Source organism: Trachypithecus francoisi, unplaced genomic scaffold, assembly GCF_009764315.1.
Source record: "Trachypithecus francoisi isolate TF-2019V2 unplaced genomic scaffold, Tfra_2.0 Lachesis_group1, whole genome shotgun sequence".
NCBI classification, from domain to species: Eukaryota; Metazoa; Chordata; class Mammalia; order Primates; family Cercopithecidae; genus Trachypithecus; species Trachypithecus francoisi.
Window position 1 is genome coordinate 155390344 of NW_022681454.1, and position 27524 is coordinate 155417867.

The 27524-nt window shown below is 34.3% G+C and overlaps 1 protein-coding gene across 2 annotated transcripts in view; it reads right to left on the minus strand.

Moving 5' to 3' along the window:
* FSTL5 (follistatin like 5) overlaps positions 1–27524 on the minus strand; it is an 812556-nt gene that overhangs the window by 379881 nt on the left and 405151 nt on the right. For both annotated transcript variants that reach the window (XM_033215581.1, XM_033215579.1), the window contains exon 6: positions 7627–7747. In XM_033215581.1, the coding sequence (XP_033071472.1) occupies positions 7627–7747 (121 nt within the window). The remainder of the gene's footprint in view (positions 1–7626; positions 7748–27524) is intronic.

Consider the following 27524-nt stretch of genomic DNA (forward strand, 5'->3'; position numbering starts at 1 on the left):
TTAATGCCTTAACCCTCAGTGTGACTATACTGGGAGATAGGCCCTAAAATAACGTTAAGGTTTAATGAGGTCATTAGGGTAGGTCCTAATCTGATAGGTTTTGTGTCCTTATAAAGTGAGACATCAGAGAGCGTTCTCTCTCTTTGGTGACAATGCAGCAAGAAGGCAGGCATTTGCTTACAAGCCAGGAAGACAGCCCTCACCAGACACTGAATTGACTGGTACCTTGATCTTAGACTTCCCCATCTCAAGAACTATGAGACATAAATTTCTATTGTTGAAGCCAACTGTCTACCATATTTTGTTATGATAGCCACTAAGATGGTTCTCAACTCCTCCACTTTTGCTTGTTCTTTCTCTCTTTACATGCTCATCTTGAATGACCCAGCCTTCTGACAGAGCTTCAGTTTCTACCTGTATATTCCATATCTTTATTTCTGGCTGAGGTCACCTACTCGAACCACAGTATTCTCCAAACAGAAGTTCGTGTATTTTTAAAAAATATACCAACATGTCCAAAATTTAACTCAATGTCTTTCCCTAAATTTGCATCTCTTCCTGTGACCCCTGCTTTAATAAACAGAAACACCACTCACCTTAGTAGGCAAGCTAGAAATCTGGGCAAATCCTTGACTCAAGTTCTCTCCTTGTCATGTATATCTAATAACTCAGCAGTTCAAGTTAATTCTGTTTATAAGCTATTTCACAGACATGGTCACATTCCTTCGTTTTTACTGTTGCTTCTTTGGTTCTGGCCCCATCATCACTACATTAGTGCAACATCTTAATTTTGTTCACTAACCTCTGCTATTTTTCTCAAATAAAGGTTTTCATATACTAATGATCTAATATCTATGAATGGTAATGTAATATTCATTTTTATTTTTCTAATTATTAGAAGCTTTCAATAAGTAATATTTTAGTGTAGCCGTTCTGCTTTCCCTGGAAAATGAGTTTTATTTTCCTCATAATGTCGTTATCAAATCTATATTGCACTAAGAAGTGTTCATACAAAGTTATAATATTTTGAATACAAGCATTAATAATTAGGTGATTTAAAATTTTTAAAAATATTTTAGAATTTTAGAATTATAGTTACTTCTTTTAAAGAAAGAACAATAGAACTATTATACAACGAATGTCATATTAATTAGTGTTAATATGATGTTCACAGTTGATGTATTTTACTGACAAAAACTTAATTATTTTTATGCCTACTAGAAACATACCTTCTTTTGGATATTTGTAGATATAAAGATCATGTTGAATTAACAGAAATTTTTAATAGTTTAACATTAGAAGTTGAACACACAAAAATACATACACATCTTAAAGTACATATATATGTATATGGTTTTGGGAGCTGCAACTTTGAACAGTTTAATAACACTTCAAAAATCTATCACATTTACCAAAACGTCTCATACGGTTTTAAAAGTTCATACTCCTCATAAGACTTCACACAATTTTAAGGTTTAGTACTACAGTCAAAGTAATTCATTATTTAACTCAGGAAATGAAGTACGTAGGAAGTAGTTTCAAAACAAAAATTCTTTCTCTGTGTAGTAGTCAATTATACCACTCTTGATTATCTAGAAACTCTAAATGAAGTAATTCATTTCTAAAAGCAATAAGCATATAACATCACTTCACCATTTCAATTGAGTTTCATAACCTAAGCAAATAAAGGCATTTTTTTGAACATCACTTCTGAAGTTAAACGCCTCAGTTAGTGTGTGGTCATCTGGTGTGATGGCAAATCACTTGTACTTACTGACAGATGTAAATCAGAAGTATAGTATTCCATGCAAATCATGCTTAATGTTACAATTTGATTAAATTTGAATTGGAAGACAATGAAATATTTAGCACTTGGTATAGAATAATAGCACTATTAACTCATTTTTAATTCTACGAAAAACTTATGCATCGGAAAATGAACACACTTTACTGAATATACTCATGACAACAAAATCCAGGGTGAAGGATGTACACCACCTTCCCATCTTACCAGAGAATTTGGTATTTCCTCTCTATATTCAAAAGTATGTCACTAAACTTACTATTTATTGGATCCTATTAAATAGCTTTCTAAGTCTGTTAATCAAACAAGGCGTGATATGAAATACTTGAAGCACACAATAAGGATTTATTTCAAATATGTTAGTAAAAATCAATTATTAACAATTATTAACAATACCAAAAAATATGAAGAAAAATTAAATAATTGACCATTCAATATCTATGGTAAAATATTAAAATAATTTATCTAATCCACAAAGATAAAAGGTATTTTTGAAAAACACCTTATATCTACTGCAATAACACTGCAATAATATAAGAACACTTGATAATGTGCTATTTTTTTGCCATTAACTTTTTCCTGTTTGCAGATTACCCTTTACTATCTTCCATTTTATACCATGGCGGAGAGTAAGAACCTGGAACTCAAGAAATCTGTCTACCTTTGTATCCACCAGAAAACAATTAATAGATCATGACAGGTTTCTAACTTCTTCTGCCTTAGTTTATCCCTCTGGATATTCACTTAACGCTTTTTTAGCTTTCTGAGCTTCTTTTTACAAAGTATGTGGAGGAATGCATCCCGGATGTGGAAAAAATGCCTCCTTTTTAGTCTTACTACATCTGTCATTTTGATCACTGTCCGTCTGAGATTATATATTCCTAGGGGAAAGGAAACTTATCTTTGTAAGTAGCTGTGACTATCACAACACCCTATACACAAAGGTACATAATACATTATTTTTGAATAGATTCCTTTTCCCATTAGTGTTATACATTTTTTATTCATGATACCTTAGTATTTTACAACTTTGTAAAATCATGTAATTATACAAAGCCTGTCACTAAACTTCATAAAACCCAAGTGGATTTAGTTATCAGGTAATTTTATGGAGGGAGAAAAAGAAATGGATGTGTTTATAATTCTCATTAAAGTATAAATATCTTCTCACTAATGCAGACACAATCCACACAGGTCAGTTCTGTATCTCTGAGGAATCACTATATAGTTTGATGCCTAATTTAAATAAGGGTGAAGCACTGAAAATGTAATACCTTACAAGAAGTTTGCTTGGTGAGACCAAAAAGAATATTAAAATATTTCCTATAATTGCAGCATTACTTAGAAAAACATTTTTCCACTAAATGATGTTGTGAACATCATTTTATCATTGTTATGGAATAGTTTTGATTACCTAAAAAGAAAAAGTAATCTCATGATTGCTGATTGCCGAGCAAGTTCATTACCCAACTAACATCTCTTTATGACTAAAAATGTAGACCTTTCGTATTATACATAAATTTGACCTAATGGCAGAATCATTACTATATTCACTAAATTCATTGTATTTACTACAAATAATTTCCATAAAATTTTTAGCATATTACTTTCTAATAGTTAATGAAATCCACATAGATTGCCTTCTATCCAAATTCAATATTCCCTAGTACTTTATATGTAATGTGTTTTACTATATCTTTATCAAAGCTTTTTATTGATTATTTAGATTTCTGACTTGTAAAATGTTATTTATAAGGACAATGTTCTGATGTACCTTACTTTCTGTAGCAACATCAAATTACATCCAAGAACACAGGATTATTTTTCCCCTTGACAGGTGCAAGCAGTAGTATTCTAGGCAAGATTATTTTTACTGATAGGGCCAGGGATTGCTTTTCAGTGTCTTTGCTGGCTATCACAAAAATAACATATTATTCATTCACATATTTTTATTGTTTCTCTTCCACTGTCACACCACCAACAATAACTCTATTTTGAATAAATATCTTACACAAACATATCCATTTAAGACTCTTGTTGATGCTGGGTAAACTATATACTATTGAAATGATTTCCAAGCATGGCTGTAGATTTTGCCTACTTTTGTTAGTCAAGTCTGTGTATCTTTCTGTTGAGAGATGGAGGTAGCGGTTAGGAGATTAGACTGCTTATTTATTAAAATTATTTAGTAAAATGCCCAAAATAATTTTTACATTTTCATAAAATTTCAAACTACAACAGAAAATGCAGTTGGGTTAGCTTTTTCTAAATACCCTGATATATCAAATATCTGCCTTTTAATTTATGTTATTCTTTCTGTTCACTACCCTTTGCTCATCTCCAAAAGTTTAAATTCACTTGTCCTTAAGATTATTTTAATTATTTAATTTCCACCACCTTCATAAGGTATCCCTGATTTCCAAAACTAAATATCATATTTTCAACTTACGTAATATTTTATAGGCTTTTAAATAACACCTATTCCCTTCTATCTTATATGATAGTATCATTCATATAGACATATGCACACACACACACACACACACGATTATATGTACACATAAGTTTTTCCCTGACAAACCACATTTTCTCCCTGTTATCCTGCCATCATGAGCACACAAAAGAATGCCCACTACAGCAGGAAGCATAGTGAAAAACACATAGACTTCATAATTAGGACAACATGAGTTTGATTAGAAACTCAGTTACCTATTTGTTAATTTCTGTGTATTTCACCTCCTTTGTATAAAGTAGAATAATAATTCTGCATTCTTTTTATTTTTTTTTATTTTTTGGAGACAGAGTCTCACTCTGTTGTCCAGGCTGGAGTGCAATTGCATGATCTTGGCTCACTTCAACCTTTGCTTCCTGGGTTCAAGCGATTCTCTTACCTCAGCCTCCTGAGTAGCTGGGATTACAGGCACCTGCCACCATGCCCGGCTAATTTTTGTATTTTTAGTAGAGACAGGGTTTCTCCATGTTGACCAGGCTGGCCTCAAACTCCTGACCTTAGGTGATCTGCCTGCCTCAGCCTCCCAAAGTGCTGGGATTACAGGCATGAGCCACCACGTCCTGCCAATGCTGCTTTCATTTTATCATTTTTGAAAAGTACCTAACCTAACAATACCCTTATAAAGAACTAACAGTTTACCGGATCATCCTGTGTTGTATTCTGCCTAGTAACTTAAAGTGAAAATACAACTTAACCATATCCAAAGAATGTATTTTTATCACGATTTAAAAATTTATAAGCTACAACTATTTTTCATATATTATTTTGCTTATATAAATGATCACATAAAATATAATACAGTGTTTTAATAAAAATTAGAGTAAAAAAATTATCTTTATTTATATGAATTTTTAAGAAGAAAAATACATTTAAGTAACTTCTCCAACATCAGACAGCTGATAAATGGCTAAATGTCAGGGGCATAATTCAAAAAAGACCTTTTTACCTGCAAGTACATATTCTACTTCCTATCTTTTCTGAAAAAAAAAAGAAAAAAAATACAAGAATTTTGGTTTCAAGTTCTGAATTAAACCGAATCCTGTTTAATTTTCCTCCTTTGGTGATTTTCTAATACTAACTAGTAAATTTACTTGTCTTTCTTTTACACATAGCTTCTAAATCCTTGTGTTTTTTTTGTTGTTGTTGTTGATTGTTTCTTAGTCCTTTCTCTTTCAACTATATTATTATTATTATTAATTATCATTATTATTGCCATGGAGTCTTGCTCTGTCACCCAGGCTGGAGTGCAATGGTACCATCTTGGCTCACTGCAACCTCTGCCCCTGGGTTCAAGTGATTCTCCTTCCTCAGCCTCCCAAGTAGCTGGGATTACAGGCATGTGGCACTACGCCCAGCTAATTTTTGTGTTTTTAGTAGAGACGAGTTTTCACCATGTTAGCCAGGCTGGTCTTGAACTCCTGACCTCAGGTGATCCGCCCACCTCGGCCTCCCAAAGTGCTGAGATTGCAGGCATAAGCCACCCATTAGTGGCCTCTTTGAATTATTTTTAAAGAATAACCTGGTATGTAATTTTGGTTAATCATCTTTATGACGCTGTTCTAAAAAACACATTTAGTCAATCTGAAGACACACTTTGGCAATTCAAACATGTATCAATTTTTCCAAAGTACTTTAATAAAAATAAAACTCTTCATTCGAATGTCAATCATTGCCCTTCAAATACATGCAAACTACATCTGTTAATCCATTTTGGTTTTCCAGTGAAGTTAAAAAATTTGACTGTGTATTTTTTCATGTGTCTGTTGGCTATATGAATGTCTTCTTTTGAGAAATGTCTGTTCATATCCTTTGCCCACTTTTTGATGGGGTTGTTTGTTTTTTTCTTGTATATTTGTTTGAGTTCTTTGTAGATTCTGGATAATAGCCCTTTGTCAGATGAGTAGATTGCAAAAATTTTCTCCCATTCTGTAGGTTGCCTGTTCACTCTGATGGTAGTATCTTTTGCTGTGCAGAAGCTCTTTAGTTTAATTAGATCCCAGTTGTCAATTTTGGCTTTTGCTGCCGTTGCTTTTGGTGTTTTAGATATGAAGTCCTTGCCCATGCCTATGTCCTGAATGGTACTACCTAGGTTTTCTTCTAGGGTTTTTATTGTATTAGGTCTAACATTTAAGTCTCTAATCCATCTTGAATTAATCTTCATATAAGGAGTAAGGAAAGGATCTAGTTTCAGCTTTCTACTTATGGCTAGCCAATGCAAATCAAAACCACAATGAAATACCATCTCACACCAGTTAGAATGGCAATCATTAAAAAGTCAGGAAACAACAGGTGTTGGAGAGGATGTGGAGAAATAGCAATGCTTTTACACTGTTGGTGGGAATGTAAACTAGTTCAACCATTATGGAAAACAGTATGGCAATTCCTCAAGGATCTAGAACTAGATGTACCATATGACCCAGCCATCCCATTACTGGGTATATACCCAAAGGATTATAAATCATGCTGCTATAAAGACACATGCACACATATGTTTATTGTGGCACTATTCACAATAGCAAAGACTTGGAATCAACCCAAATGTCCATCTGTGACAGACTGGATTAAGAAAATATGGCACATATACACCATGGAATACTATGCAGCCATAAAAAAGGATGAGTTTGTGTCCTTTGTAGGGACATGGATGCAGCTGGAAACCATCATTCTAAGCAAACTATCAAAAGAACAGAAAACCAAACACCGCATGTTCTCACTCATAGGTGGGAACTGAACAATGAGATCACTTGGACTCCGGAAGGGGAACATCACACACTGGGGCCTATCATGGGGAGGGGGGAGGGGGGAGGGATTGCATTGGGAGTTATACCTGATATAAATGACGAATTGATGGGTGCTGACAAGTTGATGGGTGCAGCACACCAACATGGCACAAGTATACATATGTAACAAACCCGCAGGTTATGCACATGTACCCTAGAACTTAAAGTATAATAATAATAAAAAAAATTTGACTGTGTAAATAATTGTTTTTGATACATGGTGACAACTGGTGAAAAGCTCCTCCTGCTCTAAAATAATCTTGGAAGCAGCATTGAGAACCTAATGTCTTAAACTATAATCAATGAGAATTGATGATATTCATAGTTATCAAATATTTCTGTTTATTTCAGAACTACTAAATCCCTTAGCTTTTCTCTGTGTTTCAATACAACTTGAAACTTAAATTCACTAAATTATGTAACTTTTCTTAAGAAACAGCTTGTACTATGAGAGCAAGCAAACAGATTATATTGTGGAAAGCAACAGGAAAAATAACAAAGAGAAATTGGAGAATGAATCTTGTACTCACGGAATGCTCTATAAAATTCTTCAAGAGCCAGGTGCTTGTCAGCATTAAAATCATCGTATTTCAATAGATCATACAAAGTACAAGCAAAGAGATCCTTGCCAAGTTCTTCCTGTTTTATCACCTAACAAGAAAATTATAACCATACCTTTATATTTGTGTCTTAAAATTTCTATAATATAATTTATTATATGTAATAATCACATAATCATTTCATGTCTGCAGCAGGGCAAAGAACTCAATTTTGGAAAAATCCAGGTTTTTAGTTACTGAACAATTATTTTTAACCTTTTCAAAGATATAAAGTTATGATGTTAAGATAGGTAATTACAATTTTGTTCAAATGTTCTAATATAAAAGTTTCACAGTGAGACGCAACACATCTGAACATTTAAAGAACATTTTGTATTTCATGCATTTTCTTTGCTCCATTTATACTGACTCAAGGAAATACTTCTGTATGAAAATTGCCTCCTGTGTCTCGGTGACCTATGTCAAAATAGAACAGTGATCTTTCCCAACAGAAGTAGTGAGACAGTTTTTTCCAACTTTTTTCCTCATATGATTTGTAAAATAATGAAGTTAGGTTATTTTTTTCTTCTCTGCCTAAACTCCTCCCCAGCTGGAAGTTAAGTCATTTGAGATTGTGCATGAATTCCCTCGGTCACAAAAGAGCTATTAAGCAAATGACTGTTTCCAGGAGCCAGATAGAATTAATGCACCAATTGATGATGAAAATCTATCCAGGCATGAGTGAAGAAAATCATCAAACTTCTTTTCTAGTCTGTGCTCTAGTCTATGGACTGTGGCTGCAGCGTTTTGGTACTCTACTGATTTTGACTATTTCCTGTCATATAACAGAGCTTCCCAATATTTTTCAGACATTTCTATTGTGGTAGCTGCATAGCTATGTCCGTGGTTTTTCATACTCTCTCACATACAAAGGCAGGGGTTTATATTGCTTGAAGCTGTGCATCACAGTGGTTGGTTGGTTTGTTTGAAAGGTAGTGCAGTATAATCAGAAAACAAAGGCTTCAAAATCAGGTGGCTCTGGGTTCGGGACCTGCCAACACCATTTAATACCTCAATAATTTCTGGCAAATCATTTAAGCTTTCCTCAGTTAGAAAATGAATGTGAAGATTTACACACACACACACACAGAGTCAGGTGTAAGACGTAACATACAGCATATACTCAAAAGTGATCATTTAACATTAAAAATAGTAATTTTTACATAATGCATTGCTTCTTTAAATAATTCACTGCAGACTTCCAGACATTGGCTTGTGCATGTTATGGTTGCACATTCACAATGAATTATCGTTTCTTTTGGTGGAGCAGAATGTCTTGGACTTTCTTTAGTACAGCAAAGGCAGATTGGCGATGCTACTTTCTAAAAATCCTCAGATGCTTTTGAGCTATTTTTTCACCTTTTCTGGAACACTCCTGTGTTGAACGTTTCATGATGTCTGAGTGTAGATAGGCTGAGGAGATAACTCTGAAAATGGAGCTAAGCATCTGGGTCACAGGAGCCTCCAGCACCCTCGAGCCAGCTAAGCAGTGATACGTAATGTTAGCACATGCAGTGCTAAATAGAACTTTTGCAACTCAGTGAGTTCTTTATTTTTGTGTATCTAACAGTGTTAACCTTATATTGGTTAAGCTGATTATTTGTTACCTTGAAGAATAAAAAAGGCGAAAAGCTTATCTGGTTTAACTGACCCATATACATAGAACTTGTAGATGGCAAGCCCTAAACCTTTGCACAGTCCAGCTGGATGGGTTAACGAAACTACATAATGCTGAAGCCATCTCTTCTATAAGCTTAATAAAATATATTTTATATATATATATAATATGTATATATATAACCGTTTTTCTATTTAGAAAGCAACAGAGCTCTCAGTCATTCTCCATTTGTTATTGGTTATATCATAGAAAATGACTTTTGACTTTTCCTGGGGGCTAGGAATAGGGGCAGTGTGCACAATTCTATCCCTTTATGCATTAAAGATGTGCAATGTTAGTGTTGTGGTAATATTTGGGATGCAGTGACACCAGACTTTGTTCAGACATTTTATGACTTTTAGTCTCTTATTTATTTGTAAATACAGAGGAGCACAAAGATGGGAGCAAAGCTTTTGTCATTTTCTGTCTCGTGTTTATTTCTGTTTTAATATTTTACAAACTTAAATGTATTAGACCAAGATACTGGACTTCTCACTTTATACTTATCACTGGCTCTTGCATAATACTAGTTTGATCTTGATTTGATCTTAGCCTTGACTTGGTCATGATGATACAGCTTACGCTGGGCAGGCCATTTTAATGCTTGTGACCTTAAGAAGCCGGTCCTGGCTAATAAACTTCTTATTTTTTTAAGCCCTTATCATCTATACTGAAGCGTATCCATGCATAGGACAAAGCAGATTAATTTTCTTATTCTAAATATTTCAAATATCTGTCTGCTCATTTATCTCATTTAAGTGGTCAATGAAATCCCCACTCCAAACATGATTCTTAGTAATTATTTCTCTCCTTCGTGTGTCCTGATGGGAAGCTTTGTCACATTCTGGTGTTTACTACTGAGGGAGGTACTTTCCTATGACTTTTCTTCTTTTCTGTTTTTTTCACTTCTTTACTGAGGTATAATTGATATAAAAATGGCACATATTTAACGTATAATGTTTTATGTGTTTATAGGACATTTCAGTCAGCATTGAAAAATTGGTTTAGATATCCCGAATTTTTGTCTGTGTGTTTGTTTTTGTTTGTTTGTTTGCTTGTTTGTTTTGAGACAGAGTCTTGCTCTGTCACCCAGGCTAGAGTGAAGTGGCGCATCTTGGCTCACTGCAACCTCTGCCTCCCGGATACCCAGAATTTTTATAGCTTTACAGTCATGAGTGTTTGATGGTCAGAAAGAAAGTATGAAAAACTATACAAGTAGACTTCCTTTCTCAGTCCACAGTAACCACCCTTTGGCACGGGGGATCCAAACTTGTAGAACTTAGATAGTTCCTTGCCCTTCTTTCATTTAGTGTTTGACACTGATTCCAAAAAACTCACTGTAGACGTCTCAAAAGGCACATGTTAGTCCTTGACTAGCAATTCATGACACTGCCAGATTCACTAAATATATTTGAATACATGTTCAAACATCCCGTGATGATACTTCATGATCTCATGCTATTCGTTATCTCATACCATTATACCTCTTATAAAATGATATAAGAGATAATAAGTGGTTTAAGAGGTAACAAGATACCATCTTATGATCTTGATTGGTCAAAAAGACCAATCAGATTTTCACTTGTTACCTCTGATAAAATGGTGAGGATGTTTCCCAAACCTACTAAAGTTGGTAAACTCCTTAAGGAGTTGGATAGCCTTAAGGCTATCAAAGTAAAATCTTTTACACTTTTTTTCCACTGGTCAAAGGTCAAATTATATGACTCTTGGGCCTCCCAATGGTTTGGTTCAGTGTGAAAAAATAGAAGTATTAGCAGAATGGATGGCCTCAGGGGAGCTCAGACACACAGCATGGAAGAGGGAGTACATTTTGAACTTCAATGTAATAGAATGGTCAGAGTTGCAAAAGGACTGTAACAAATCAGGAATGACTCACTGTCTTGGTATTGTATTCTCTTTTGTTCCAAAATAAACAATAAAAAAAACTTGGACATCCTCAAAATGAACTATTCTCTTTACTGTTTTTACTATTCGCCTTCACTCACTTATTTAATCATCCATTCAACAAATCCTTTCAGACTGCCTACTTGTGTCAGGCATTATCCACAACTCTGAAAATGCAGCACAAAAGATAGACAAAAATCTTTTCCATATGAAACTCATATGCTGGTGAAGGGAGAGCAAAGAAATATAGTAGTAAATATATATATATATATATATATAGCCATAGAATGAAAAGTGATATAAAAATAAATAAAAGTGAGAAGAAAAATTGAATGTGCCAGAAGAGGATGTAAAGGTACTGTCTCCCTAGTGTAGAGAAGTGTGGGTGTTAGATCTCTGGGATTAGGGGAAGATTTGGAAGTACAGGATTATTATGCTGCTTTTCATGGAAGATATACAAGACATGGGATTGATTTCGACAACGTGAAGGCAAGCCATGGCTATGAAGCTATGGGTGTAGGGGAGAGAAGGACAGAAAAATAGGATCTTCTAGTTCTATGTTCACTTATTTACTCTTTGGTGAGGACAGGTGAGAAATAGCAATTGTGAACTCATGAAGCAATGCACCACTCATATGTTGAAGTTATTTGAGTTCTTCTCCATCCTTTGCAAAAATATTTTCCCCAAACTAATCATGATCATGTTGAAGTAATATGTTTAGTGCCCAGTGCTCCTCTAATTAAGAGAAAGCCCATTTGAGTCTTATTCAAGTTGAGGAGAGGAAGATATATTGTTACTTTACTTGCAAAAATGTACATTACTTCAAATACCAAAGGTAAGAAAATAAGTATATCCCTTTGGTAAGAATGTACATTTCCAGGTATTAGATGTATGCTTCTCTCATATAGTCAATATAAGTTGGTTCCTGGGCTACTTGGTCTGAACAGCTTCTTGTCTCCTCCCTTTCTTCCTTTCTCCTTTTTCCTTTCTCCCCTCTCTCTTTCCTTTCCCTTATTTTCAATCAACATATGCCCCAAACTATACTAAGTGCTGAAGGTGAGTTGATAAGAATGACACAGTCTGTGCTCTCATGGAGTTTTTATTCTAGAGACGATGACTGGAAACATGCAATCTAATTGTTAAGTGAGATAATTACCTATTATCCGCAGTACTCTAAAAAATAGATCACGTGAAAGGACAGAGAGTTAATAACTAATATTGCACATTTTATGTGTTTAATTATATATAACAAATGCTATCCTACAAGAGATGTATTTTGTTGTTGTTGTTTTTGAGAGGGAATTTCACTTTTGTTGTCCACACTGGAGTGCGGTGGTGCGATCTTGGCTCACAGCAACCTTTGCCTCCCAGGTTCAAGCAATTCTCCTGCCTCAGTCACCTAAGTAGCTGGGACGACAGGCGCCTGCCACCATGCCCAGCTAATTTTTGTATTTTTAGTAGAGACGGGGTTTCACCATGTTGGCCAGGCTGATCTCGAACTCCTGACCTCAGGTGATCCACCCGTCTCAGCCTTCCAAAGTGCTGGGATTACAGGTGTGAGCCACTGCATCCGGCCTGGAGATGTATTTTTTAAAAGATTTGAATGGAAATAATTAAATTAAATTTTCTTTTAGGTTTTCTAAAGTGCCTAATATAACATTTAAAACAAATCAATATAGTCATCTTTAATTCTTTTGAAAAACCAGTTGAAGAGAGATCATTCTTTTTATTAAACCACTGGTGGAAAGAAAAGTATTTTATTTTTAAGGTATCCTACATGGCTCACAAAGATTTTCTGAACATGAATACCAAGTTTTTAAATGCATCTTGACAATGTAAAGATACTAAAAACAATATGTTTAATATTTTAAAGCCTAAATGTTAATACTATAGTTATCTTGTGTATGTTATGAACAGCACTTAAAAAATAACTGAAACTAGTTACTAACATTTTCAGGTACAATTGAAAGCACTAATTTTTTAATTGTGGCTTTGAACTGGGCACATAGCAACAGTTACAGTCTTTATCTTTTTCTGTTAAGTGATCATTGTTCTTCTTATTATTCTCCAATCTTTAGCTAATGGCAGGGAAATTGCCAGCACTACTAATATCCACCTACTGGCATTGACAATGTCATTCTAAGTCAAACACCTGGTTTCTGCTGCCTTATTTTGTATTACTCATGGGATTATGGGCATTTAAATGCATGAAATAGTTGTCCATTCTGCTCTAAGGGATGATCTGGACAAATATCGTTGTTCTTTATACTCGCTGACATTAAATAGGATTAATTACCATGGCATCCCCTGGAAATTCACACTTAATCTCAGTCTTCTATCCATACAAGTGTTTATTTATTTGTATTTACTTTGTCCCACTGAAACAGCATTTTATCTGTGAGATAAAATGGTTATTATAAATCTCATAGCAAATAAGTATGTTGACTAAATCAGAACCTTTTTACAAATACTTATAATTGTGAAAGACTTTATGAACTCAATGAAAGATCAACTGTTCATTTCCCATGTAACATTTCTAATGATTTTTAAAGAAAAATACTTAATTTGTACAAATGCTACAAAAACCTCATTGGCAGTCCCATCTTGTAAGCTTGAAAATATACACTCTTATTTATGCTCACTTTTAATTTAATTCTGTAAGTATAGTCACATATGGCAGTCATTGATCAAATGGCATTTAAAGTCAAATATGTATAACATAATAATCTAAATCCTGTGAATAAGTAGTTCTTTTCATTATTTTAATAAACAGCTGACATACGTGTATATAAGGGAAGTATTTTACTCTAATATGCATTTTTGTTTTTTTTTGTTTTTTTTTTTTTGAGACAGAGTATTGCTCCGTCACACAGGCTAGAGTGCTATGGTGCAATCTCGGCTCACTGCACCCTTGCCTCCCGGGTTCAAGCGGTTCTCCTGCCTCAGCCTCCCCAGTCGCTGGGATTATAGGTGACTGCCACTGTTCTCGGCTAATTTTTGTGTTTTCAGTAGAGACAGGGTTTCACCATCTTGGCCAGGCCAGTCCCAAACTCCTGACCTTGTGATTCACCCACCTCCACCTCCCAACGTGATCAGATTACAGGCGTGAGCCACTGCGCCGGCTCCTAATATGCATTTTTAATGTAAATCAGCTTATGAAGATGACAGAATCTAAATGGAGAAAAACCTAAATCAATATACCCAATACAGCTGCTTATCTAAATTCAGAATCACAAGGGAATGACTTTGCTCACTTAAATTCTATCAGTGTTATTTTATCAAATGGGGAAAGGGCTAAGAAGCAGATTTTCCATGTTGTTGGCACCATTTTACTTCAAGTCCTCTGTGTGCTGCTGACAAAGTAAGGCCTCCATTCTACCCAAGTGAAGCCTGCTGTGCCTCCCCTCATCTGACACTGTGAACCAAATATACAGGGCCACAATGCCAGAAATAGTTGCCTATGTTCCTCTAAGAAACACTCTGGACAAATGCTTTTGTATTTCATATCCTGGTTTATTTCTGTGACCCAGTGAAATCTATGGCTCCCCATATTGCTTTGCATAATTCCCAGTGTGGCCCCAAACCCATGCTTCTCCAACCTAAACCCATCATTGTGTCTTCTGGAAATCCTGCTCTCTGATCAGAAAACTCTGTTTTGTCCTCAGTTCTTATACAAATATCTTCTTCACCATACTGACTTTAGAAAAATCTGACTGCCCCTTAAAATTATTAGTTCAGTAATTTTAATTAATTTAATCAGAGGTTAATTTTTCTCATATCTGTTCTACTTCAGTGTAAGAAACATGTAGATAACTGCTGTACAGGCACTTCTGGATTATTTATGTTTCCAAGCAAGTCGTTTTCCACATAGATAAATAGAAATATATAGATATAGTAGATAGATGGATATATGGATAGAGATAGATGATAGGTAATAGACAGACAGATAGATAGATAGATAGATAGATAGATAGATAGATAGATAGACAGACCTCACACCTTTGAATCTCAGGCCATTCAGTTACATGACTCTCCTATTCTCTCCCCAAAGTTTAGCTCCTGTTTCTCAGTATTTCTGTCTACCCATAGTCTTTCAATATTCCCAGAGACTTAAATAACAATGTGAATAAACTACCCAGAAGAGCTCTATGCTCCTTTTCATAAGAAATTATCATTAACCTTCTTTCTTGAAGTGACTTTTTTTCTACATGCCGGCCTGTGAGAAAGAATATTCCTATACCTAAGGTTATATCATTCAGAATTTTGTTTTCAAGAATTGCACATCCAGGTCTGTTTTAGTGATAATGTATGTTCTTGAAACCACAAATGTGTTGTGTGGCTGAGTGGCTGATGACAGTAGACATACCTACAATACTTATGGGAGAAACTAAGATGCCTTGGTCAAGTTTGTGACCATTCTTTCAAGAAAGAAAGTTCTTTACATGTTTGTCGAGGCTTTTCAGGGATTTATTCTCTGAGACATATATTGTAAAATTAAGTCAATTTAGACCATAGCTTTTCAACCACAATTTTCACTTAAGCAAGCATTATTGAAGCTCAGATTTTACAACAGCCCTAAAGAGAATATTGAATTCTTACTGTCGGAGAAGATGGCTTAAGAGAAGAAATACAAAGATCCAGATAATAAAAACAAACCTCAGACACCTGTTTATATTTTAAAGGGAAAAACTAAGGTAGAGATTTCGCACCTTATGTAAATGGAATAGCAAGTACTTTTGCTTCTTCTTTGAGTACCAGAATCAGTTACTGGTAGATGAAATAGGATGATTCAGAGTTCCACATCCTCATTCTGAATAGTATTCAGACAATATAGCACAGATTTAAACAACAACAACAAAAAAGAGAGCCACTCAGAATTAAAGAATCAAATTATCATATATGCATTTTCAATAAAGAGAAAATAAACAATGAAAAACAAAGACACACAAACAAAAAAAAAATCTGTGTGTGTAAAACGTTAACTTTCTCAGAGAGTAATTAAGGCACATATGTGAGAGAGAACAGTTCTGTTCTATTCCTGCAAAAACCACATTTGATAAGTACCCCACCCTATCTTATCATGTAAGGCTCTATTTTTTGGAGAGGCAGAACCCCTCAAGAGAGGGGTAAAAGTGGGTGTGATACATACTTGAGGAAATTAAAAAATATGAGATTTTTTTTTTTGTTTGTTTGTTTGTTTTTTTTGAGACAGAGTCTCGCTCTGTCGCCCAGGCTGGAGTGCAGTGGCGCGATCTCGGCTCACTGCAAGCTCCGCCTCCCGGGTTCAAGCCATTCTCCTGCCTCAGCCTCCCAAGTAGCTGGGACTACAGGCGCCCACCACCTCGCCCGGCTAATTTTTGAAGTTTTTAGTAGAGACGGGGTTTCACCGTGTTAGCCAGGATGGTCTCGATCTCCTGACCTCGTTATCTGCCCGTCTCGGACTCCCAAAGTGCTGGGATTACAGGCGTGAGCCACTGCGTCCGGCTCAAAAAATATGAGGATTATACCTGGCTCTGAAGATGTAAAATATATGGCATAAGACAGAGACCAGGAATTTCCACTAGCCTCTAGAACTGCAGATATCTGTGCCCCTGAGGGAAGCCTATGATGGATACTGCGATTAATCTTGATATTGTTATCAACTCTACCTTCCTTAAAAACGAATGGCAACTTACAGAATATATACCTTGCCATTCGTTTTCAAGGAAGGTAGATGTTGGTAACTGTGAAATGTGATATATTTGGTTGTACAAATTTAGGAGGAGGATCTAAAATACAATCATATTGGTTGGCATAATAAAGAATTTGGAGCCCCAGGAAAAGTACAGAAATTAGAGTTGAGAGACAGACTTACCCATTATATCTAGGGTATAAAGAATGCAAGGCTCATTCTATACAGAATACAAGGAAATAAAACATAAAGGATGTACTCAATCTAAATTGCATTTCAATGTGTGATTTGTGCAATATGTAATGTAAACCCATCCTCTATCTCTCTTGTACTTCTTCAATCTAATATCCGTGCCATTTTGCAAATGGATTTTTTTTTTTTTCAGAGCTCAAAGGGAAGTACAAAAGAAACAACAGCGCCTACATCAAAAGAGTGGAAAAACTTTAAATAAACAACCTATAAAGCATCTTAAAGAACTTAATGAATCTCAAAGAAAAGTAAAAGCCAACCAAACCCAAAGTCAATAGAAGAAAAAATACATAAAAATTAGAACAGAAATAAATTAAGTTGAAGAAAGAAAACAATACAAAAGATAAGCAAAATGAAAAGTTGGTCTTTTAAAAAGATAAACAAAATTGACAAACCTTTAGCCAGACTAAGGTAAAAAGAAAGAAAACCAAAATAAATAAAATCAGAGATGAAAAACTAGACATTAAAATGGATACTGCAGAAATCCAAAGGATCATAAGATGCTCCTATGAGCAACTATACGCCAATAAATTGGAAAGCCTAGAAGAAATGGATAACTTTCTAGACACATAAAAGCTACCAATATTGAACCAGGAAGAAATCCGGTATCTGAACAGGCTAACAACAAGTAATGAGATTGAAGCTGTAATAAAAATTCCTCCAGCAAAAATAAGACTGGGACCCAAGCTTCTCTGCTGAATTTTACTAAACGTTTAAAGAACTAATACTAATCTTACTCAAACTATTCTGAAAATTAGACAAGGAAGGAAAACTTCTAAACTCATTCCATGAGGACAGTATTACCCTGATTCCAAAACCAGACAACAGAGATATATCAAAAAAAGGAAAACTGTAGGCCAATATCCCTGATAAAACTGATGCAAAAATCCTCAGCAAAATACTGGCACAGTGAATTCAACAATAACTTCAAAAGATCATTCATCATGATCAAGTGGGATTTATCCCAGTAATGCAAAAATGGTTCAACTTACTCAAATAAATCAATGTGATACATTATATCAACAGAAATAAGAGCAAAAGCCATATAATTATGTCAATTTGATGCTGAAAAAGCATTTGATAATATTCAACATCACTTCATGATAAAAAGTATTAAAAAACGGGGGATAGAAGAAATATACAACAAAGTCACAGCTAGCATCATACTAAATGGAGAAAGACTGAAAGCCTTTCTCCTCTAAGACCTAGAACATAAGGATGCTTACTTTCAATACTGCTTTTCAAAATAGTTCTGGAAGTCCTAGCCACAGCAATCAGAAAAGAGAAAGAAATAAAATTTGGAAAGGAAGAAGTAAAATTACTGTTGTTTGCAGGTGATACAATCTTATATTTGAAAACAAACCTAAAGACTCCACCAAAAAACTATTCACGATAGCCAAGATTTAGAAGCAACATTTAAGTGTTTATCAACAGATGCATGGATAAAGAAAATGTGGCCTGTATAGATGATGGAGTAGTATTCAGCCATAAAAAAAGAATGAAATCCTGTCATTCGCAACAACATGGATGGAACTGGAGGTCATTATGTTACGTGAAATAATCCAGGCACAGAAAAACAAACTTCATATATTCTTACTTATTTGTGGTAGCTAAAAATGGAAACAATTGAACTTACAGTGATAGAGCATAGAATGATGATTACCAGAGGTTGGGAAGGGTAGTGGGTGTAGGCTGGTGAGGAGTGGAGATGGTCAATGGATAATGAATAAGAACTAGTATTTTATAGTGCAACAGAGTGACTATAGACAATGATAATATTGTACATTTTCCACAGCTAGAAGGGTTTAATTGAATTGCTTGTAGCAAAAAGGATAGACGCTTGAGGTGATGGAACCCCATTTTCCATGATGTGATTACTATATATTGCATGCCTATATCAAAGTGTCTCATGTAACCCTTATGTATATATACCTACTACGTACCCACAAAAATTAAAAAATAATAAATAAAAAGAAGTGACAGAATCTTGATTATAGTCATGCATACCTGAGGACTTATAGATGTTTAAGTATTTAAATTGTAAAATATAATTAATGAAAATGTATTGTTTATTTCATCACATATGTATGTCCTCTTGTTCAAGACAATGGTTTCATTATTTTTAAAACTTAATTTTATGGGCAAGAAAAAAACTGCATGAATTTAAGTATATAATACTTCAATATATGTAGATATAATGTAACATTTATTAGCATCTTAAAACACAATATATGTACTATTTAAGTTCAGTTCAATTTAACATTTTATCTATAAAGGCATAGACACTATGTTGTCTGGGGGGAAACAGCCCAGTATTACAGTGGTTGCAGAATGTCAATGTTTAGTTGTCTCTAGGAGAGAATTCTTAGGGTTAGGAACACTCATGCTGGTTATATGAGACAGGGAGATAAGCTCCTTAAATGAGATGAACGAAACAAATATCATACTATCATTTATTTTTCTAATTTCTTGAAATAAGAAAAATTATCCCTTTTCTACAGCAGGACAATTATCTTATTATAAAAATCAATGTTAAAGTTTTTACTAGCACAAAGTTGTGCACATAGATTTCTGGGTTATAATGGCTGCTTACAGGATTTGTTTTATCCTTACCTACTGTCCAACTATGAGCTTACAAAATATTTATCAATCACTCATCCACTATTTCAAGAATGTCTTCCCTTTATCTCTATTATAATCTACCACATCTTCACAAATGATATGAAAGTATAATTATAACTAACAAGTACATCATGGTTTCTATGTGCCAGCAATGTTTCCAATAAGCTTACATGTTCTAAACAATGATAGTGTCACATGAAATTTATGTACTGGGTGCTATTATCATTGCCAGTTTATATAGAGAGAAACTAAGACACAGAAGCTTTAAGTAAATTGCCATACTACTTGGAACGTAGTAGAGATGTGATTTGAACCCAGGCTTTATGATGAAAGTTCTTAACCACTATGCTATGATCATCAAAAAGATAACTTAAAAAATATCCTAGGATTTCATCAATTTAGGGCCACTACTCTTTTGCTACTTGAAACATTATCTTTTGGTCTTGAAAATGAAATGTATATTCAATCTTAATCTTTGTTGATGTCTCTTCTTCAGTTATAACCTGTTTTAACTCTTCCATATGTTGGATTGATACTAAGTGTTTTAAAATTAGTATCATCAACATCATAGAACACAGTTCTTGTAAAAGTTTAAACTTTCAACTGGGCACTGTGGCTCACGCCTGTAATCCTAGCACTTTGGGAGTTTAAATTTCACTTTGATATACATTTGCATTTTATGTTAGATATTCTCCAAACACAAAAATAGGTCTCAGACTGAAAGACTAACTGTGCAATTATGGACAATTCTGTCAAGCTGGAATGATGAAGAGGTGGACTGAATGAGATCTATTTCTATAACTGGTCAGTTCATTTTAGCAGACCTTTTTGCTATGACAACCTGCTAGCTGTGATTCTAAAGAGCCTACCTCCTTTATCTACTGATTTTTTATGTCTTTTTTTCTCTCAAATAGACATGCCTCTAGGTTCTAATTTACTTGAAAATCTTGAAGAGAAATTCAAGAATATATCTTCATTATGTGGACTAAGTATAGAATGTGTGCAGCCAGCTTTCCTGCTGCATTTATAAAACCCAGGGAAAAATTATATTCTTTAACTTTTACTTATGACTGGTTATAACTTACAGTTAAATATTATATTCTTTGCTAAGAATAGTTTCTAAATTATTAACAGACACTGTTAAGATCCTTTCTCTTTTTATTCTAATTTAAATTATTTTAAAATTCAATATTAACGGGTATGCCAAATGGCAAAGAGGAAGTCAAACTGTCACTGTTTGCTGATGATATGACTGTATACCTACAAAACTCTAATGATTCATCCAAAAAGCTCCTAGAACTAATAAATGAATTCAGCAAAGTTTCAGGATACAACAATTAATGTACACAAATAAGTATCTCTGTTATATACCACCAGCAACCAACCTTAGAATCAGATCAAGAACTCGACGCCTTTTTTAATAGCTGCAAAAATTAAAATACTTAGGAATATACCTAACCAAGGAGGTGAAAGACTTCTTCAAGGAAAACTACGAATCACTACTGAAAAACTTCATAGATGACACAAACAAATGGAAACACATCTCATGCTCATGGATGGGTACAATCGATTTTGCGAAAATGACCATACTTCCAAAAGCAATCTACAAATCCAATGCAATTCCCATTAAAATACCTCCATCATTCTTCACAGAACTAGAAAAAACAATCTGAAAATTCATATGAAACCAAAAAGGAGTCTACAGAGCCAAAGCAAGGCTAAGTAAAAAGAACAAATCTGGAGGCATCACACTACCTGATTTCATACTATACTCTAAGGCCATAGTCACCAAAACAGCACGGTACTGGTATAAAAATAGTCACAAAGACCAATGAAACGGAATAGAAAACTAGGAAATAAAGCCAAGTACTTACAGCTAACTGATCTTTGACAAAGCAAACAAAAACATAAAGTGAGGGAAGGACACTCTATTCAACAGATGATGCTGAGATAATTGGCAAGCTACATGGAAAAGAATGAAACTGGATCCTCATCTCTCACCTTATAGAGAAGTCAACTCAAGATGGATCAAGGACATAAATCTAAATCCTGTAACCCTAAAAATTCTAGAAGATAACATCAGAAAAACTCTTGTAGATATTGGCTTAGGCAAAGACTTCATGACCAAGAACCCAAAAGCAAATGCAACCAAAACAAAGATAAATAGATGAGACTTAATTAAACTAAATAGCTTCTGTACAGCAAAAGAAACAATCAGCAGAGTAAACAGACTATATATATATATATATATATATATAGAGAGAGAGAGAGAGAGAGAGAGAGAGAGATATTATGCAGCCATAAAAAGGAACAAAATAATGGTTTTCATATTGACCTGGATGGAATTGGAGGCCATTATTCTAATTGAAGTAACTCCTCACAAATGGAAAAACCAAACATTGTATGTTCTCACTCATAAGTAGGAGCTAGGTTATGAGGATGCAAAGGCAAACAAATGATACAATGGACTTTGGAGACTCAGGGGTAAGGACGGGGGCGTTGAGAGATAAAAGACCAAACATTGGGTTCAGTGTACACTACTTGTGTGATGGATGCACCAAAATCTCAAAAATCACCACTAAATAACATACTCATGTAACCAAACACCATCTGGTCCCTCAAAACCTATTGAAATAAAAAATGTAATATTAAATTATGATATGTTTCCAAGTTTATAAATAAAATTATAAGTATTAATATTTATAATATCTAACACAAGGTTTTTTAAAAAGCACCTGCAACATAAAAACTCACAAGTCAAAAATATTTTTGTTACAAATATCCAAAAATTTTTTATGTGTTTCACAGGGTGTCTATTAAAGACTTACACTTTTTCCATAATTCTTACTGAAGGATGAGATACTGACATTTCCACTATATACTGCTATAAGAATAAGTGATTTGTGTGGTGTGGGATGGAGGCAGAAGAATATCACTAAAAGTCCTATGAACCTTGAACAAAAAATAAATACTATGAGCACCTTTATGCCACAAATTTGATGTTCTAGATAAAATGGATCCATTTATTGAAAGACACATTTTTCCAAAACTCATATAAGAAGAAACAAACAATCAGAATATACTTATGTCTCTTAAAGAAATTGAATCACTAGTTAATAACTTTCCAAAACAGAAAGCACCAGGCACAGATGGGATTATAGGTGAATTTCATCAAACATTTAAGAAATACTTTGTATAAATTTTCTGCAATCACTTTCAGAAGATAGAAGCAGAGGGAATACTTCCTAACTTATTCTGTAAAGCCACCATTATACTAATTTCAAAAACAGACAAGAAGATTACAAGAGGAGTAAACTTCAGACCAACATCTCTCATCAACATAGATGCAAAACTTCTCACTAAATATTGGCAAATTGAATCTAACAATGTATAAAAATAATTTTACACCATGAGCAAGTGGGATTTCTCCTGAGTTGCAAGGTTGTTTCAGCATTTGAAAATGAATTAGTGTGACCATCACACAACAGCTTAAGGTAGAAAAATCCCATGATCATATCAATGAATGCTGAATAAACACTTGACAAAATTCAACAACCATTCATGACAAAAACTCTCAGGAAACTAGGAGTAGAAGGGAATTTCCTCAATTTGATAAAGGATATGTATATCTACAAAAAAACCTATAAGGCCCGGCGCGGTGGCTCAAGCCTGTAATCCCAGCACTTTGGGAGGCCGAGGCGGGTGGATCACGAGGTCAGGAGATCGAGATCCTCCTGGCTAACACGGTGAAACCCCGTCTCTACTAAAAATACAAAAAACTAGCCGGGCGAGGTGGTGGGCGCCTGTAGTCCCAGCTACTCGGAGGCTGAGGCGGGAGAATGGCGGGAACCCGGGAGGCGGAGCTTGCAGTGAGCCGAGATCGCGCCACTGCACTCCAGCCTGGGCGACACAGTGAAACTCCGTCTCAAAAAAAAAAAAAAAAGAAACCTATAGCTAACATCATAATTAATAGTGAGAAACTTGAAACTTTTCACAAAAACCAGGAATATGGCAAGGGTAACCCCTCTAACCGCTCCTCTTCAACATTGTACTAAAATCTTGGCTAATGTCATAAGACAAGAAAAGAAAAGGAAGACAGATTATAAAGGAAGAACTAAAACTGCTTTGTTCACAAATAATATGATTGTCTATGTAGAACACATAAAATAATTGACAAAAATCCTTCTGAAACTAACATGCAATTACAGCATATTTGGAGTATATAATGTTAATATACAAAAGTCAGTTGCTTTTCTGCGTACCATAAATGAACAAGTGGAATCTGAAATTAAAATCACAATACCATTAACATTAGCACCCCCAAAATGGGATAGGAATATACCTAATAATACATGTATATAATCTACATGAGGAAAACTACAAAACTGTTATGGATACAATCAAATAACTAAACAATTGGGGAGAAATTCCATGTTCATGGATAGGTAGGCTAAATATTGTCATGATGTCAGTTCTTCACAATTTTATCTACAAATTCAATGCAACTTCAATTAAAATCCCAGCAAGTTATTTTGTGGATCTCAACAAACTGATTGTACAGTTTATATGGAGGCACAAAAGACCCAGAATGGTCAAAAAAATATTAAAGGAAAACCATAGTTGAAGGATGAACACTCCCTGACTTTAAGACTCACTATAAGGCTACAGTAATCAAGACTCTGTGCTATTGGTGAAATAATGAACAAACAGATGAACAGGACAAAATAGGAAGCCTAGAAAGAGACCCTCTTAAACTCAGTCAACCCATCTTTGACAAAGGCAGAAAGGAAATAAAAAAACCAAAGATGGTTATTTTGACAAATGGTACAGGACAATTGGATATTCACATATAAAAATAAATAAATATAAACATACATCTTGAATCCTTCACAAAAAAATAACTTAAAATGAATCATGGACCTAATTTCAAAATGCAAAACTATAAAACTCCTAGAATATAAGTAAGAGAAAACCTAGATTACTTTGTGTGGCAATGACTTTTTAGATAAAATAGCAAGGGCATGGTCTATAAAAGAAGTAATTGATAAGCCGAACTTCATTGACATTTTAATAAACTTCTGCTCCATAAAAGACAGCATCAAATGAACAAAAAGACAAGTTACAGACTGGGAGAAAATATTTGCAAAGGCATGTCTAATAAAGGACTGTATCTGGAATATACAGAGAACTTTTAAAGTGTAATAATAATAATAATAATAACCTAATCAATAAATAAGTCAATGACCTTAACAGATACCTCATCAAAGAAGATACATAAATGGAAAATAAGCATGTGAAAAGATGTTCCACATCATCTCACCAGGTAAATGAGAATTAAAACAACAATGAGATATCATTACACATCTAATAGAATGGCCGAAATCCAGAACACTGGCAACGTCAACGCTGATGAGGATGTGAAGTAACAGGAACTCTCTCATCCTCTGCTGGCGGGAATGCAAAACGGTATTTCCAGGTCAGAAGACATTTTGGCGGTTTCCTCCCAAACTAAACATCCTCTTACCATATTACTAAATAGTCATGCTCCTTGGTATTTATCCCAAGGAGTTAAAAGCTTATCTCTACACAAAAATCTGCATATGGACATTTATAAAAACCTTACTCATAATTGCCAAAACTTAGAAGTAATCAGAATGGCCCTCTGTAGGTGAATGGGATGTATGCAGAAGGAAGTCAGTAAACATAACCTTCCCAGACTGTTACTTTCATGTATTTCTTTGTTGGCCAAAACATAAATATGATTATGAAGACATTTTCTGCTCTCACAACAACATAGCTTTCACATGAATTGAAAGGACACTTTTCAGACATAATGCAAGTCAAATTAGAGATAGCTGAGGAAACAAAACCTAACATTGTAGCAAATAAAGTTTATTAGGGGTTGAATTGTGTCTCCCAAGGGAGCTTTAAAGTCCTTAGCCCCAGTACCACAGAATTCGGTCTTACTTGGAAATGGAATCATTGCGGATGTAACTAGATAATTTAAGATGAAGTCCTAAGGGATTAGGGTGAACCCTTAATCCAGTGATACTGGTGTTATTATAAGAAGAGGCAAGACTAGGTAAAGATAAACACACAGAGAGGACAACAGGAGGACTATAGAGGTAGAATGAAGTGATTTTCCTACAACATCACAAATGCAAGGGAAGGCTTAGGGCCACCTGAAGCTGAAAGCAGCAAGAAAGGATCTGACTCTCACCCCAACCTCCAAGTTTAGAAGAAGCATGGCCCTGTCAGCACCACGTTTCTGAACTTCCAGCTTCCAGGATTGGGAGAATAAATTTCTGTTGTTTTAGCCACACAGTTTGTGGCATTTTGTTATGGGAGCCCTAGGAAACTAATACAAACTTGAACATGGCAGAAGCTTGAAACATGTATGAGTAATGTGCTGTGTACTGTCTTTCACCAGTAACTAGCAGTCTTTCCTTTGGATTTAGATGTCCAAATGCAGACCAGATAGACTTGATCTGATCCTTTTTCTAAATTCAATCAGTGGCTATATGCAGATATGTTAATAAAAACTAAAACAACAACAAAAACAACAAAAAAAATTGATAAAAATTAAAAATATAAAAAGCAAAAAAGCCCTCAAAATAACAGTATATATGTTAGTCACACATAGATAAAAGTGGTATGCTTAAATTATAAACTTATTTTAATGTAATTAACTAGTTATGTATTCTTATTGCTATAAAGTATACATTTTATTCTTAAAAAATAAATCATGAGGTGTATGACAGCAAAGATATCTTAATCAAAATATCTTCCAATTTTACTCTGAATTCCTTAAATTCCAATGCCTATGACTTAGTAACTACAAAATAAATGTGAGACTGCATTAGAAAAAACAATAAAAATGACATGAATTTTAATTAGTTTGAATGATGATTCCTATCATCAATTTGCTCACAATGTTACTTTGAGAAAAAGTTTTTAAAGTAAGTTACACTATTGCAAAGCTTAGAAATACTTGTTTAAGAAGACCGATACTCAACAATGCCAGATTTTTTAAATAAGTAGTAAAATTAACCAGAAAAAAATGAATACCATATTATAAAAATATCAAACCTATATCCCACTGTTAAGGGTAGGAGCAAAATCTACCTAAAGATATATCATAGGGATCATCAAGAAGTCAGCAAAATCCATCAGTGCTGTCATCATTGTTCTATTGCCTAATTGGGCTTCTTCTCTTCATTATTCCCTAAAATCAGTGCATAGTTTTAAAGAAATCCCATGTCTCTTATTTTATATTTCTACTACTAAACCAAATTGAATATGCTGTAATTGGTCCTTAATTGTTGAAGAAATACTGGAACACATCAGTGACTCAACACTATCTTAAACTATTTATATGCACTTTGTTATAAATGTGCTCAATTATTGTTCATTAGTGCCCATGAATATTGGATAAATCAGCTTTTATTGACTTATAGAAAGTTAAACAGTGGGTGAACTCCAGAATATACTAGGATAGATATTATGAATTCTACAAGATAAAGAACTTGTAATTCCTTTAGGTATTTAAGGTATAGATATCTACCAGAAGTAGATATCTCTTTTTAAACTGTGAAACACCACACAATGTTACTTGAAATTAATATTGCTGATGATGTAGTCAAATTTGTTATAAAATGTTGTTATTCACATACTTTTCAATAATATGGATCAAATATACATTTTTTTCATTATAGAGTAAATTCA